The sequence below is a fragment of the Heteronotia binoei genome, chromosome 4, assembly GCF_032191835.1.
Source record: "Heteronotia binoei isolate CCM8104 ecotype False Entrance Well chromosome 4, APGP_CSIRO_Hbin_v1, whole genome shotgun sequence".
Classification (NCBI taxonomy): Eukaryota; Metazoa; Chordata; class Lepidosauria; order Squamata; family Gekkonidae; genus Heteronotia; species Heteronotia binoei.
Genome location: NC_083226.1, coordinates 120,641,340 through 120,656,493, shown reverse-complemented (window position 1 = coordinate 120,656,493; position 15,154 = coordinate 120,641,340). Strand labels below are relative to the sequence as shown.

The following is a 15,154-nucleotide window of genomic DNA, read 5'->3' as shown; positions in this document are numbered from 1 at the left end:
CATCCCAGTTGGAGATGGAAAGGAAGTTATACCCATGCCTGTATTTTTCATTGGAACTAATGGAAATTATTGCTTTCCAGATGCAACTACATTTAATTCTAAAACTGAAGAACTAAACTAAACTCAAGTCTTTAAAACAACCTAATCACTGAATCCAAATCCAACTCTCTTTCTCTTTTTGCACACCTCTAATGAGGTATCCCTATCTTAATTTGGAAAGTTACATCCTTTTCATCATATAGATTTCATTCATACCCTTGGCAGAATGCATGGAGATCAGGGAAGCAGATATGATATCAATTCCCCTGCCTTCAACATTTTCAATGGGTGTGTGAAAAGAGCCATAGTCTCAACATAATAAAGGACAACAAAGAGACAGGGATTATTCAACTAGAGCAAAACAGGTGTTTAAAAATCAAACCTATCCTGTTCACAATGCCCATTTTCCGCTGAGTCAACCATCTCATATGATGTATTGATGGCTTGCTCACAATTCAAAAATGAACAGCATTTCAAGTAGCTTTGTGTGTGCATAATGGCAGCACTCAGTGTGGCAGGTGGCTGAAGAACTGTTGACACACGCTCTCTATTTACTACCTTGTTTGATTACATATGCTCCAGGGTCATCATGCATACGTAGGAAATGCATCATTGGCAATCAGCTACATTATAGTGTATGTGCTGCTTTTGCACCTGTGCCGTTAGAAGCATTCATTTGTTAATGGCATTACTCATGTTAGTGCCTGTTCTGGATTTTCTGGCTTGGACTATTGTTTTCAAGTGACAGTGCAAGAATGTGTAAAGTATTTCAAGTGTGACAGAACAGTCCATTGCCCCCCAAGGACAAAATAACAAGACAGACACCAAGTGTTGGAATAAAATTGGGCCACTTTATTAATTAACTTCATAAACAGCAAGGCTACCCCACCAGCGGCGGCCTGGCCAGGGCTAGGGGTCACCGCGACCACTCCCCTGCCATATCGGGTTAGAGACCCAGCCCCCCAGCCAGAGCTGAGTGCCTCAGCTCCCTCCGGGCAGGCCCAGCAGGGAGGCCCGAACCAGAGGGCCCAAACCCAGATGCACGTCTTGCCAGAAAGCACCCTCTAGCTGAGTCTCCCGGCAGTCTGCATTCTCCACCTCGGTCTTCAAACCCCAGGGTTGATCATGCCAGACCCCAAATTCCCCAAAAGGGGGATGCTTCACAGTCCTCCCCGGGCCACATAGTGTCCTAAACCCCCAAAACCTGCCACTACTAAGGCCAAGTCTCTACTTAGGGCTTAGCGCCCACCGGGAAGCCCAAAGCCACCCGCAACCCTTGCTGCAAACTCTCAGGAAAACCATATTACCCTTTTCCGAGAGATGGACCCCATCCCCTCTGTAGAGGTCGAGACATCTCACCAGAATGTCCGGATGGGGCAAATAGTGGCCCAACCCCTTCTCAAGCAACTTTCTAAGCTCCTTATTAGCCTTGTACCTGGCCCTTTCTGCAGCTGTGGGATCCAAAGCACAACGCCATACCAGGCAGGGCAACATGGCTGACCACACTATGATGGTCCCCGGCCATCGCTCCCGAATGTGCTGGAAATCATCGCGGGCTTGCCACACCAAGGCCTCGCCCTTCAACAGCCCCAGATCATTACCTCCCAGGTGAACAATTAAGATCTGAGGAGGAGGACCCGCTCTATTAAACAGTAACGGCAGCAAGCCCGGCCACTGAAGGCCCCGATGCCCCTGCCATTCAATAACGGCATGCTGGCTGAGTCCCAGCTGAGAGCCAACCACAGTTCTCCGTGCCTGAAGAGCGGCCCAAAACACGTGACTATGGACGCAGATGAGAACTCGGCTCCGACTCCTCTGGCCAGGAACAGCAGCATCTAAAGAGAAAAAACAGTTAAACACAACAGAACCAATAACATTCCAACCACCAAAGTTACTCACGGCCCAAGAAAAGGTCGCTCACTCACCCTAAGAGCCCCCAAAAAGGCTAACAAGGACGCAGCATGAAGCAAACATGCTTCAAATGACAAAGCACTCACCCCATCCCATATCCTCTGCAAACCACGCAGAATCGACAGAGACACAGGATTCCGCGTATCCACCCTGGGACTGGCCTCTCTGGACCACCCTTCCAGCATCTTTCAAATCCAAAAGTCTGCTGTATCCTCCTTGTGACCTAATGCCTTGCTGGCAAAAGCCAATGCAGACAGGCGCCCCCTAATTGATCGCACAGCCAACCCCTTACGTCACAGTGACACACAGTAATGGAGCAATTCCTCGACTGGGAGGGGCCAAACCCTGCGATACCCTACCTCCGCCCAAAAGTCCTCAAACTGCCGCACAGCCCGTTCATAAGACTTCCGAGTGCTAGGCGCAATGGCTAGACCTATCGCTCTGCACACCTTGTCTCTCCAATCAGCCATAGCTCCTGGGGCATTGCAGCCGGCTCTCTGTCGGCCTCCGGGGCCAGCTGACGAAACCTCTCCATCTGTCTACGAGATAGAGCATCAGCCACCCCATTACTCACACCCGGAACATGCCTGGCTAAAAACAAAATGTTAAGCCATAAACAGCACAGAGTGAAGGCCCTCACCAACCGCATAACCCGCCCGGATTTGGATGTAAGGGAATTAATGACGTGGACAACCGCCATATTATCACACCAACAATGCACTGTGTGATTGGCCATATCCTTCCCCCACAGCCAAACCATGACTAAAATGGGAAAGAACTCAAGAAACGTAAGATCTCAGTTCACACCCATCAGCGCCCAGGAGTCAGGCCAACTATCCATGCACCAATGTCCATAAAAGTAGACCCCAAAACCTAACGATCCCGCAGCATCAGACATGACCTGGAGCTCAGCTTCAAGCCTCAAATCATCCCTCAAAAAGAGACTCCATTAAAGGACTCCAAAAATTCCTGCCAAACCTCCAAATCATCCTTCATGCTGCGTGTGACCCTAGTTCTATGCTGAGGCAAGCGTAATCCTGCCATAGCATCGCACAGCCTTCTAAGCAAAGCCCTACCAGGAGCAACCCACTTGTAAGCAAGTTGAAGTGCCCAACCAGCTGCTGCAACTCCAACAACATAACTTTCCTCTTAAGAAGAAAAGTAGAAATCCTAGCCCTTAGCTCAACTATCTTCTGAAGGGGCACCCTCGACGACTGCGCAACCGAGCATAAATGCTCAGGTATCCCATCAGTCACCAACGTTCCTTTTGGGAAAGACAAGTGGTGAATCAAACGAAATTCGCCAGGCGTCTTTTTGGGTACCACCCCCAGAGGAGAAACTCTAAGAGTACTCACTGGAGGACAAGAAAAGGGGGCCAGCACCCTTCCTTCAACCAGCTCCTTAGCAATTTTATCTCTAACCACGTGCTCCAAACCCAGCACTGACTTAAGATTACCTGAAAGAAATGAAACTCTAGGCCCATGAAATGGGATCCTAAAACCAAACTTAAAACCCTCCAACAAATACAAACCATCAGCCCTTTTGGGATACTTTGCCAGCCACCATTCAAGAGGCCCCACCCTTTTCGGGCTGGGGCCCTTTTTTAGCTGGAAAGGCTCCTCCACTTCCCCCAGGCTTTTTCTGGTTCTTACGTCCCCTGGCTCTGGGGCAGCCGTCAAAGGAATGTGAGCCCCCTCACAAGCAGCATTCGTGCCTGAACTGGCACGCTTTCTTGTTGCAAACCCCAAGGGAACCGAACTCCCAGCAGAGCAAACGGGATTGAACCGCCTGCCCCGCAGCGCCGCAGGAAGAGCCTGACGAAGCTGACACAGTGGAGGAGGACCTATTTACCAAATGGCCGCTGTCGGAGCGGTCACCCAGATTAAGCCTAGCAGGGGACATGACCTGCAGCCAAAGCTGCTGATGGATCCTGTCCCATGGAAGAGACGGATAAAGGGCAGCCCTCATCCGAAACTCTTCATCATACTGTAGCCACGCCGGGCCACTAAAGGCCGTATAGCCCTTATATATAATATCCAAATACTGGAAAAGGGCCGCAGCCCTCCACAGCTGGCCCAGGTTCTGTCCACCTTACGCTTCTTCAATTTTTCCTTCTCTTTCTTGTCTAAGTCCTCCTTATCTTTTTTCTCCAATTCCCTAAATAGCAAGGAAAATATATCTACATACTCCTCTAATAATAATAATAATAATAATAATAATAATAATAATAATAATAATAATAAGAAGAAGAAGAAGAAGAAGAAGAAGAAGAAGAAGAAGAAGAAGAAGAAGAAGAAGAAGAAGAAGTTTTATTTATTTCCCGCCCTCCCCGCCGGAGCAGGCTCAGGGCGGCTAACAGGTCATGGTATATACCATGATTAGTTATACAATTCATAAAAGATACAGTTAAAATACAATTTAAAAGTTACATAAAAATTATAAAACCATAGTAAATTAAAGGAGCTATATTCAGTGGGATGTCTATCCAGATGGCTAGATGTCACATTCAGAGTTCCCTATAAGCTTGTTGGAAGAGGGTAGTTTTGCAAGCCCTGCGGAATTGGTTAAGGTCCCGCAGGGCTCGCACTTCCACCGGTAGCTGATTCCACCAGTGGGGAGCCATTACTGAGAAGGCCTGCTCCCTCGTTACTTTCAGTGTGGCCTCCTTTGGTCCAGGGATTTTTAGAAGACTTTGGGAGCTGGATCTCAGTGCTCTCTGGGGAACATATGGAGAGAGGCGGTCCCTAAGGTAGGCAGGTCCTCGGTCATATAGGGCTTTAAAGGTAATAACCAGCACCTTGTAGCAGACTCAGAATACAATTGGCAGCCAGTGCAGTTCCCTCAGCCTAGGCCGTGCGTGTTCCCACCGGGGCAGTCCCACTAGCAGCCTGGCTGCCGCGTTCTGCACTAGCTGCAGTTTCCGAGTTCGACACAAGGGCAGCCCCATGTAGAGGGCATTACAGTAGTCTAATCTCGAGGTGACCGTTGCATGGATCACTGTTGCTAGGTCGCTACGTTCTAGGAAGAGTGCCAACTGCCTCGCCCTTCTAAGATGGAAAAAGGCGGATTTAGCAGTGGCTGCTATCTGTGCCTCCATTGTCAGGGAGGACTCCAGTAGCACCCCTAGGCTTCTGACCGTGCGCACTGGTATCAGTGATGCACCGTCAAAGGCCGGCAGGGAGATCTCCCCCGCCCAGCCCGCCACGACCCACGCAAAGGACCTCTGTCTTCGCTGGATTCAGCTTCAGCCCACTCAGCTTAATCCAGTCCACCCATCCAAATCTATAGGGGTGTCGGCGGCCTGGCCACCCATCAATAGATAGAGCTGGGTGTCATCAGCGTACTGATGGCAACCCAGCCCATGTCTCCGAGCGATCTGGGCAAGGGGGCGCATAAAGATGTTAAACAACATTGGGGAGAAAACTGCCCCTTGAGGCACCCCACAATTAAGTGGGTGTCTCTGGGACATCTCTCCTCCAACTGCCACCCTTTGTCCCCGACCCTCAAGGAAGGAGGAAAGCCATTGTAGGGCTAGCCCCCGAATTCCTGCGTTGGCGAGGCAGCGGGTCAGCAGCCGATGATCGACCACATCGAACACAGCCGATAGGTCTAACAGCAGCAGTACTGCCGAGGCGCCTCGATCCAGATGTCGCCGGAGATCATCCCTGAGGGCGACCAACACCATGTCCACCCCATGGCCCGGACAGAAGCCGGACTGGTATGGATCCAAGGTGGAAGCGTCATCCAAGAAGCTCTGTAACTGCAACACCATAGCCCTCTCAATAATTTTGCCCAAAAAGGGCAAATTTGAGACCGGCCGATAGTGAGCCAATTCGGCTGGGTCTAATGTAACCTTTTTCAGGAGAGGGCGGACCACTGCCTCCTTCAGGGGTGTTGGAAAAGAGCCCTCTGAAAGAGATCTATTTATGATGTCCCGTATAGGGCATCTTAGCTCCTCCCGGCAGGCCTTAATTAACCAGGAGGGGCATGGGTCCAGATCACACGTTTAATATTTTCTCATGTGTTGCAGGGAGCAGGTGGTCACCCAATGGTAGAGCAACATCACCAAAGGGCAAAGAAGCGAAAGGCACCATCCCATAAAGTGAAGGTGCCCCTATAAAGGGGCTAGCCATACCCAAATGGCTAGCACCCGCACAAGCCCCGCAAGGCCCCCCTTGCCCAGTAAACCCAGGCCATGTAAAAGGGGACCCCAACCTCGAGGCAGAAGGCATGCCCGAACTAGATAAGGAGCAACCTTGTCCAGCCAATAAGGTAGGACCACCAGGGCCCCATGGCCAAGCCTGACCACTACCAACCTGTAAATTTCCGGCCAACTTACCAGACCATCCAGAAGGAACAACCGCCATCCCCAGACCAAACGCTCCAGCAGCTGCTGTCGCATCTGCCCCACTGGACCCTGCATCCATAGATGCACCAGCAGACCTGCTCTCAAGGAGAGAAAGCCTAGTCAAAATGTTGGCTTGGCGACCCCTCCTGAATGTCCCAGCTCCGTCCAGCCCCCCAGGACAAGGCAGACCTGACGCTTGCTCAAGCGCCCTCAATCTGCTCATAATATTAGCCTCCACCACCCCATCACCCTTCTCATCAGATGAAGATGCAGGAGGTGGAGGCCTCTTAGGCGGTGCCCTAGGTGTCTTGGGTGCCGGCTTCTTGCCCTTAGACTCCCCAGACCCCCTACCACCAGCCATGATTGCAATACAAACTCTTAAGGAACTCTACTGCCATATGAGCCCCAAAATGGCCGACGGCCCTGTTACCGGGCAGAATTGGCACCTAAAATGGCTGCTGCCACTATCGAATGAACCCAAAATGGCTGACAGCCTTGTTACCAGGCAAAAATGAAACCCAAAATGGCCGCCGCCACCCCCACTGCTGAATAAGCCCAAGATGGCTAACAGTCCTGTTGCCGAGCAAAACAGTACCTAAAATGGCCGCCGCCCCCTCTATTGAATGGACCCAAGATGGCCAACAACCCTGTCACCAGGCAGAAAATGTAGCCCACAATGTCCACCCAACCAGCCCCCCAAACCAGCTTTCCATTAATAAAGGAGACCAGGACACACGCCAAAGCCAAACAACTGGCCCCTAATGTGCACAGCGGAAACGATCCAGGCACCCAGGGAAATACCCCACAGGAACCCCAGCCAGATCCCACACCTCAAAGGAGCCATTTCAAAGGCCCTAATCCAGACCCCTTCAAACCCCAAAACTCAGCTGTTGGGATATAAGGACGTGAGCAGAGCTTATGACTGCAGTAACGCAGCTTAACACTCTGCCCACAAACTGCTCAAGGGGCCCGCGCCTGCCTCCAAAAAAGCCCACACGATCCGCCCGCTTTGAAATAAAAAACCCCCTCAGCACTCCCGAGGCCCGCGCCTGACCATCCCCCTTCCAAGCAAGAGGACTCAGCCAGGACACCAGCCCAGTCAACGCTGACGAAAACGCCCCCGACGCCGAAGACAGCCAGCGAAACACAGAGCTCTTCAAAGACGTCCAAGCCGAAGATGCACCTGACACAGACTGAGAGGAGCGCAGGTCTGGCTGTCAATCAACCAGACCTCACTCCCCAACCTGCGCGCCAGAACGAGCGCCCTCTGTCTCTCCCCGTCCGGGGAGGCAAACTCATGCCTTTGCAGCCCAGCCACTGCGCAGCGGGCTGCAGGCACCCAATTATATGAACTCCTCAACATTGAGGCAAGCAAAGACAAATAATGCAGGAATATTAGACAGACAAGACATGTTGTTTACCCCAACAGCAGGAGACTCAAGACAACCATAGACAGTACATCGTTCATATATTTTACTGTACATGCTGTTAGAAGGGATAAAGAAGAGAAATAGCTGTGGCAAAGTGCAGTGAAAATGCACTTGCACCAAGTAATTGTGATCTAGACCTAAACTTCTCATGAACTAACATTGAGTCAGTCAGGCAATGCTAGTAAGCTAGCATATCTGATTGCTGAGCTATTTGCCGAGCTATTTGTTTATGAAATAATTGTAATAGCTTTTATTAATATATGATTTTAATGTGATTTTATTATATTGTGCTCCGCCCTGAGCCCCCACGTGGGAATGGGTAGAATATAATCAGTTGTATAAATAAAAGCCCAACCGTGGTGGCAATTCTGAGGATTTTCATTCGTTAGATGTGGCTTGCACAGGATTGGCTCACACTGTCTCTGCCATACCATTGGCTGATTCTGCTCTCCCTGCCCACCGCCAGCCCCATCAGGCAATAACTCCAGCATAAGCCCACTGACCTTTGAAGGAGACAGTTCTCTGCTGACAAGGGGGCTTACTGATCAGCACGACCTCTCCTCAGGGCCTGTTGTAGAAAGTCCAGGACAGTCTGTCTGAGGGTGGGCAAGGAGATGTGAGGGTGTAAAACAGGGGGGGGGGGGAATTGTGGTGCCTGGCCCTCCCAGACCACCCCCCAGCTATAGGCTTGTGCTCATGAGAAAACAGCAGGGTTCCTTCTCTTCAACTGAGGCAAAAGGAATGTTCATTCATAGCAGGGAGGGGCCCTTTCCACCTGCCAATACTCTTCACTCTTTCTACTCCAATTAGGCTACAATGGGCTCACATGACAGAATGGACTCTGAGGGACAGGCATTTCCTCCTATTGCCAATCTCCAGGTGAGGGCTGGAGATCACTGCTCTCCAGATGGCAGAGATCAGCTCCCCTTGAAGTGGTGGGGTGGGTAGTGAATGCCTTCACTTGCGTGGGTGGGTGGGAAGACACAAGTCTGGGGGGAGCACTTGCACAGAGGCCTTTAGATTAGATTAGATTAGATTAGATAATTTTATTTATATCCCGCCCTCCCCGCCGGGGCAGGCTCAGGGCGGCTAACAGTAACAGTAACATTCCATTGTATAAAAACAAGGTTACATTCAGTGGTACCTTTCCACATTGGTCAGAAATTCCTAAGCCCTTTGAGGGAGGCCTTTCCTCCTGGGGAACCACTGTTGCCAATCTCCAGGTGAGGGCCGTAGAAGCTGACTGGGTGATTTCAAACCAGCCTCACCTGCCTCATGGGATTGTTGAGATCAAAGGGGGGAGAGGAGAGGAGAATGCTGTAAGCTGATGTAATGGCTGACTACTCCTTCCTATTAAACAGTCTGTCAGAGATAGACTGTTGGTCTGAAAGGTCTCACTACAGGCCTCTGAGGCAGGCCCATAGCCAGAAAATTTCTGGTGGAGGGGCATCAAAGAAAAAAATGGTGGGGGGGGCCACGGGGCAGCAAGAGCAGTGGGGAGATCGTGTGGGGGCAGAAGTGGCTCTAGGGCAAATAGTGTCCTAGCCGGGCACCCCCCCCCCCCGCGCGCCGCTCCCCCCCACCACAGCACTCCACTCACCTGCCCTGCCGCACTTCGTTCGTCCCCATCACCCCCCCCCATGGCACTCCAGCTCGCTGCTGCCCCCCCCTCGCTGCTGCACTTTGTTTGCCCCTGCCACAAAACTAAGACCTGCTGCCTGCTTCTTCTTACAGCCCATGCTTGCGCGTTTCATCAAAACACGCAGGCACGGGCTGCAAGAAGAAGCTGCCAGAAGGACTTAGATTTAGTTGTGGCGAGCCGGAGGAGGAGGAGGCGAGCGGAGTGCTGCCATGGTGGCTGCACTGGAAGGGGGCAGCAGCGAGCCAGAGGGGGCTAGCGGCAGTGGCGGGGGGAGGGAGGGAGAAAAGAGGGGCCATACATGTTGAGGGGGGTTGGGTGGAGGGGCCATGCCCCCCTGTGGCTACGGGCCTGCTCTGAGGCAGAACTCATTGAGCCCAGTGCTGACTACGGCTGCCAGTTCCAGGTTGGTGAGAAATTACTGGAGATTCTGTGGTGGAGTTTGAGGAGGGCATAACAGTTAGGGCTTCAGTGGGGTCTGCCGGACCCAGGTCCTCGCTGTGGAAGCTGACTGACTGATTTCAGACCAGTCAAAGACTTCCAGCCTAACCTGCCTCACAGGGTTGTTGTTCAGATCACATGGGGGGAGATAATGATGTAAACTGCTTTGGTGCCCCCCCCCTGTGAAGAATGACTAATTTGCCTATATAGAGGCTGCAGGGGGGGCAAAAGTGATGGAAAGCTGAAGTCAGAGAGGTAGATAAAGGGAAGGAGATAGGGTTGCCAACTCCAGGTTAGGAAATTCCTGGAGATTTAAGGGACTAGGCCTGGAGAGGGCAGGGTTTGAGGTCAGAGAGGTACAATGCCATAGACTCCAAACCAACAATTTCCTCCTGGGAACCACTGTTGCCAATCTCCAGGTGAGGGGTGGAGATCACTCAGAATTACAACTGCTCTCCAGATGCCAGGGATCAGCTCCCTTTGAGGTGGGGGGGAGGGAATGCTTTCACTTGGGTGGGTGGGAAGACAGCAAGGGTGGCAGACACTTGCCCAGAGGCCTTCAGTGGTACCTTTCCATGTTGATGGGAAATTCCTGGAGACTCTGTGGTGGACTTTGAGAAAGGCATAGGAGTTACGGCTTCATATTGGGGTCTGTTGGACCCAGGTCCTTGCTGTGGAAGCTGATTGACTGATTTCAGACCAGTCACAGACTTCCATCCTAACCTGCCTCACAGGGCTGTTGTCCACATCAAAGGGGGCAGAAGAGAATTATGTAAGCAGCTTTCGTTCCCCACCCTCCGCTGTGGAGAAAGACAGCCTATGTAGAAGCTGCAGGGAGGGGGAAGGAGATGGAAAGCTGAAGTCAGAGGAGCAGATAAAGGAAAGAAGATAGGTTGCCAACTCCAGGTTAGGGAATTCCTGGATATTTAAGGGGTGGGGTTTGAGAAGGGGTGGAACCTCAGACAGGTACAATGCCATTTCCTCCTAGGGAACCACTGGAGATCACTCAGATTTACAACTGCTCTCTAGATAGCAGAGATAAGCTCCCCTTGAAGTGAGGGGAGGTTAATGCCTTCAATTGGGTGGGAAGACAGCAAGGGTGGCAGGCACTTGCCCAGAGCCTCCTTCTAGAGCCCGTTGCATTTTTTTTCCACAATGGGCCTTACTCCTAGTAGTAGTAGCAGTGGCAGTAGTAGTAGTAGTACTAATAGTAACAGGGACAGTCACAGTTTTCTTACCAAAACCAGCAGGGTTAAAAACATCATTTGTTTGTTAGTTAGTTCATTTGTTTGTTGACTACTTTTCTCCATGAGATGTTCTCTATAAGTCATGAGCAACAGTAGGTATCTGGGATGAGAACAGCTATGACAAAAATTGTATGAGATCGCATTGGTACAAAATATTTGCAATCAAATTTAGAACAAATCTGGATATTCAGGAAATAATGTAACTTCAGATGTCCTGAGAGTGATGTTTGGAGTTTGCGATCAGATTGTGTTGTAGGAACAGAGAGATTGTTTTTGTTTCTGAACAGAGAGATTGTTTCATTCATCCCAACTGGGATGAAAATATTGAACACCTCATCCAAGGAGTCTCTTTTTCAGATTTCAGGCTGGCAGTATTCTGATTTTATAGGAAATTAGAATGTGGACTGTTTCTTAAAGCACATATCATACACATATATTCAAATTTATACTTGTGTGTTCCAGATTTTAATGGGGACCTCTTTTAAAAAGAAATTTCAGAATTGACCTGAGATTACTCTGTTAAAATATTTGCAAGATCTCATTTCACAATGAAGGTTATGATGCTAAATGTCCAGTTCATGTTTTCAGAATGGAATATACAACATTAGAAGCCACATCAAATAGCCCAAAGTGGACTAGAACTAGCTTTCAGGATCTGAGACAATTTGCCAGTTTGAATTTTCCTTTAGGAGAACATTCTTTTTATTAACGTCATCTGTCCAAGAATGAATAAAAATGGCCTCAATATTCTCATGGGAAAGATGTACATTTTCCCCAAAGCTTTGAAAGATATAGCACAAGAAGGAACTGTTTCTTGCCAAGAATAAAGCCAAGCAAGTCTGAAATGTTTAAGGCTTCTGATTAAACCTTCCATGGTATGTTTCTGTTAGACAAAGCATTTGTCATAAGTAGCATGTTGGCTCAAGTATGATTTATGCCACTGGACCGAAATTGGCTGAATAATTTATGCTGTTTATTGTTCAGAAAAGTTTTTTTTAAAGTAGAACAAGCAAGGGTAAAAATGAGAGAGAAAGAGAGACAGCAAATATAGATTGGGAATTGTGGTAATATTGGAGGGGGAGTTTTTTCCACATTTAAAGTTAATAGAGTATTCTAAGGGGAAAACACCTTATGGAAGGGGACAGATCTAATAGGTGCACCCGTTGTCAGCATATTCAATGAAACCAATTGGCTAAGAGAAGCTGCAAAATAGGTGTGAAATGAGGTGAAATTACTAGGGAAACACTTTCTTTTAAGGTACTTTGCTTTGTTCCTTCCAGTGCCTTGCAGCAAAAAATTTAATTTAAATACTGAAAATGGAATTGTGCTGTATTGATTTAAATTTGCTAAGAAAGTCTAGGAATCTATTTCATTTTTCATAGGCAAAGTACATGCTTGTGTGTGTGTGTGTGTGTGTGTGCAGGCACACACACATGTTTCCACTATTCGGGTTTTTCACTATTTATGAGTACATCAGAGTTTATTAGATCTTGCTATTCTATGTATTAGCATAAAACACATAACTTGAATTGTCAGTTTATAAAATTTTCAGAATGTACGATTATGGGTTTGCTCTTACTGTAAATTTTTACACAGCTTGTATGATTTATCTTATCAGTTGAAACACTGGTTTTATGTTTTCCCCATTTTAAGAGATAAATTTAATACCGTGAACCTATGGCAGAGGCAGAGTTACAGACAAAAGGAGGGATGGATAGATGAGTGTACAAAGAGGGGGAAGATATGTGGCTCAATTCAGCTGAAACTGTTTCATAGATAACTCACTGTATGCCATGTGGCTAAAAAGATTTGAAATGTTTACAGGCTGCACAATATATATGTTTGACATATTAAAGCAGACTCCTATCAGCTGCTCTGTAACCATTCCGAAGAAACTCCTTAAAAGAAATCAAGCAAAATCGCAGACGCTAGTCTGCTGTGCTGCTTCTAATTTGAAGGCAAATTCATCTCTGACACGCAGCAGATTCTGTGCAGGTGGAAGCAAGCCCCTCACTGCTCCTCTCTCTGCCAGTCAAATTATGTCATCAGTAAAGGATCACTGGTTTTTAATGATATGGTGGCCTCCATACTGAGAAGCAGGTCCTGGCAGAGCAATATGCATAGCCAATAAAATGGCTGTCACCAAATTACAATTGACACTTAACATCACTAAATCTGCAGCGTAATTCCTTGTGACAGTTGTGTAGGTATATTAGAAGAAAATAATTTACTTCAAACCCAGCATGTAAGACACCATTTCCTGGACATAATTCATGTCATATTTACAGTAGCCAAAGCAAGCAGTCTCCAGGCAACCTTAATTCAGGGAAGAGATCATAGATGCTAACATGTTCATTGGAGTATGATTATTTATGTCTGCAATAAACAAAGCTGGAGCAGTTGCTCATTGCAGGTTTTAATTGTTATTGGAGGGTTTTAATTGTTATTGGGTTTTAAATGAATATTAGCCTTTTTTGCTGTAGGGATTAAGAAAACTATAAATACGATGCAACATTTCAAATGGAAAACTGGCAACAGCTAAAAACATCTTGGCAGTTGCAGAAATCTGAAACCCAATCTGTATCTATGACTATAGTCTTCATTCCTTAGCTTCACTTGGTCCCTGAATATGCATCTGAATATCAAGATTGCACCTGTGTATGCAAAAGCATCAACATTCTATTCAGCTTTGGAAGAGTTAGTAACCTAAATGGCATCCTCACAAGTGTCAACTTCTGTATTTCTTTCCTCTTGAAATAATAATCTTGTCAAGCAAAAGGTCTAAAAGAAAGAGTAAGAGTAAGAGAGAAAACAAAAAAAATCTGTTCTGGATTGTCTATTTGATACATTTGTCCATACCAGGTGAGCAGAGACAGCTTTCTTCAGCCTTCCAAGCATATATAAACAGGACACTGCTAAAGGTCTCCACACTTCAGAATGAAGTGGTTTGAATATCTGGCAAAATGGGTCTGCAAAAATTCATTCCAACATTGTCCTAGGCATTTCACCTTTGGCCCAGTGATGATATGAGTCTTTCTGCTGATGGGAAAGATACAGTAAGTCAGGTCAAGGCAGTCTTTAGGAGTCAGATGCCTACTTGTTAGCAGAATGAAATAGGTATAGTATTCTGTGATAGATTAGTTGGTCGCAGCATGATAATTACCTCACAGGAAGTCCTCAAAGTTACACATTTCCAAGTTCTACAAATGAGCATATGCAATAGGTAGGTTTAATTTAGATAACTCAGGAAAGAAAGAAAGAAAGAAAGAAAGAAAGAAAGAAAGAAAGAAAGAAAGAAAGAAAGAAAGAAAGAAAGAAAGAAAGAAAGAAAGAAAGAAAGAAAGAAAGAAAGAAAGCCTTTAGTTCTGCATTTTTCTGTTCTTTTAAAAAAAAACTCAGCCAGCTCATACATCAAAGAGAAATATGGATTATCTATTTTCTAATATTTTGTAAAAGTATGGATTCAGGGCTAGAAATAAATCCACATACCTTCCTTTCTGGAAACTCATATTGCTGTTAAATTTACAAACCAACCACCCATATGAATTGGTGGTTTGTATGCAAGGCTTCTGGATAGGGAATTAAGACGGTCATCTCAGTGTACATCAGATCAGCCTCCACTGATTTCAGTAGAACTTACTTCCAAGTAAGCTTTTTTGCAATAGCAGGCAAAAGTCATTCACATCTGAAAATCTTAAGCATTCTACAAGGAACTTATTTATCATGGATATCCAATGGTGGCATAAGCATTACATTAATATAGCAGAAGCAATTATAATGGAGACAGTAAGGGACCAACAAGCAGCTACGTTTAGTGCTGTGATGGTTTTAAAGCATTTTTTCTTTTCCAAATGCAGCCACAGGACTGATTTTGGGGGAGGACAGTAGAGAGAGAAAGGGACTTTTGACTCTTTCCTTTCCTGCATTTTCCCACTGCAAAATGTCATATCCTAGGCAGTTTCTGATTGCCCTGGGAAACATTCAGTTACCGGTATTTTTCCCCAGTGTGGGTAAAAATATCTTGGGGTGGGATTTTAAAGATAATGTTCTGATGTTGCCTCAGCTGTCAGCTGATTGGGTGACCCTAGGCAAGGCAAGT

At 47.3% G+C, this 15,154-nt stretch overlaps 1 protein-coding gene across 1 annotated transcript in view; it reads left to right on the top strand.

The window, feature by feature from the left end:
- The first annotated feature begins 6,180 nt into the window (after nt 1-6,180).
- Nucleotides 6,181-15,154, top strand: part of LOC132570141 (uncharacterized protein K02A2.6-like) — a 31,661-nt gene continuing 22,687 nt past the window's right edge. The window contains exon 1 of the mRNA XM_060236574.1: nt 6,181-6,222. Coding sequence (XP_060092557.1) covers nt 6,181-6,222 — 42 coding nt within the window. The remainder of the gene's footprint in view (nt 6,223-15,154) is intronic.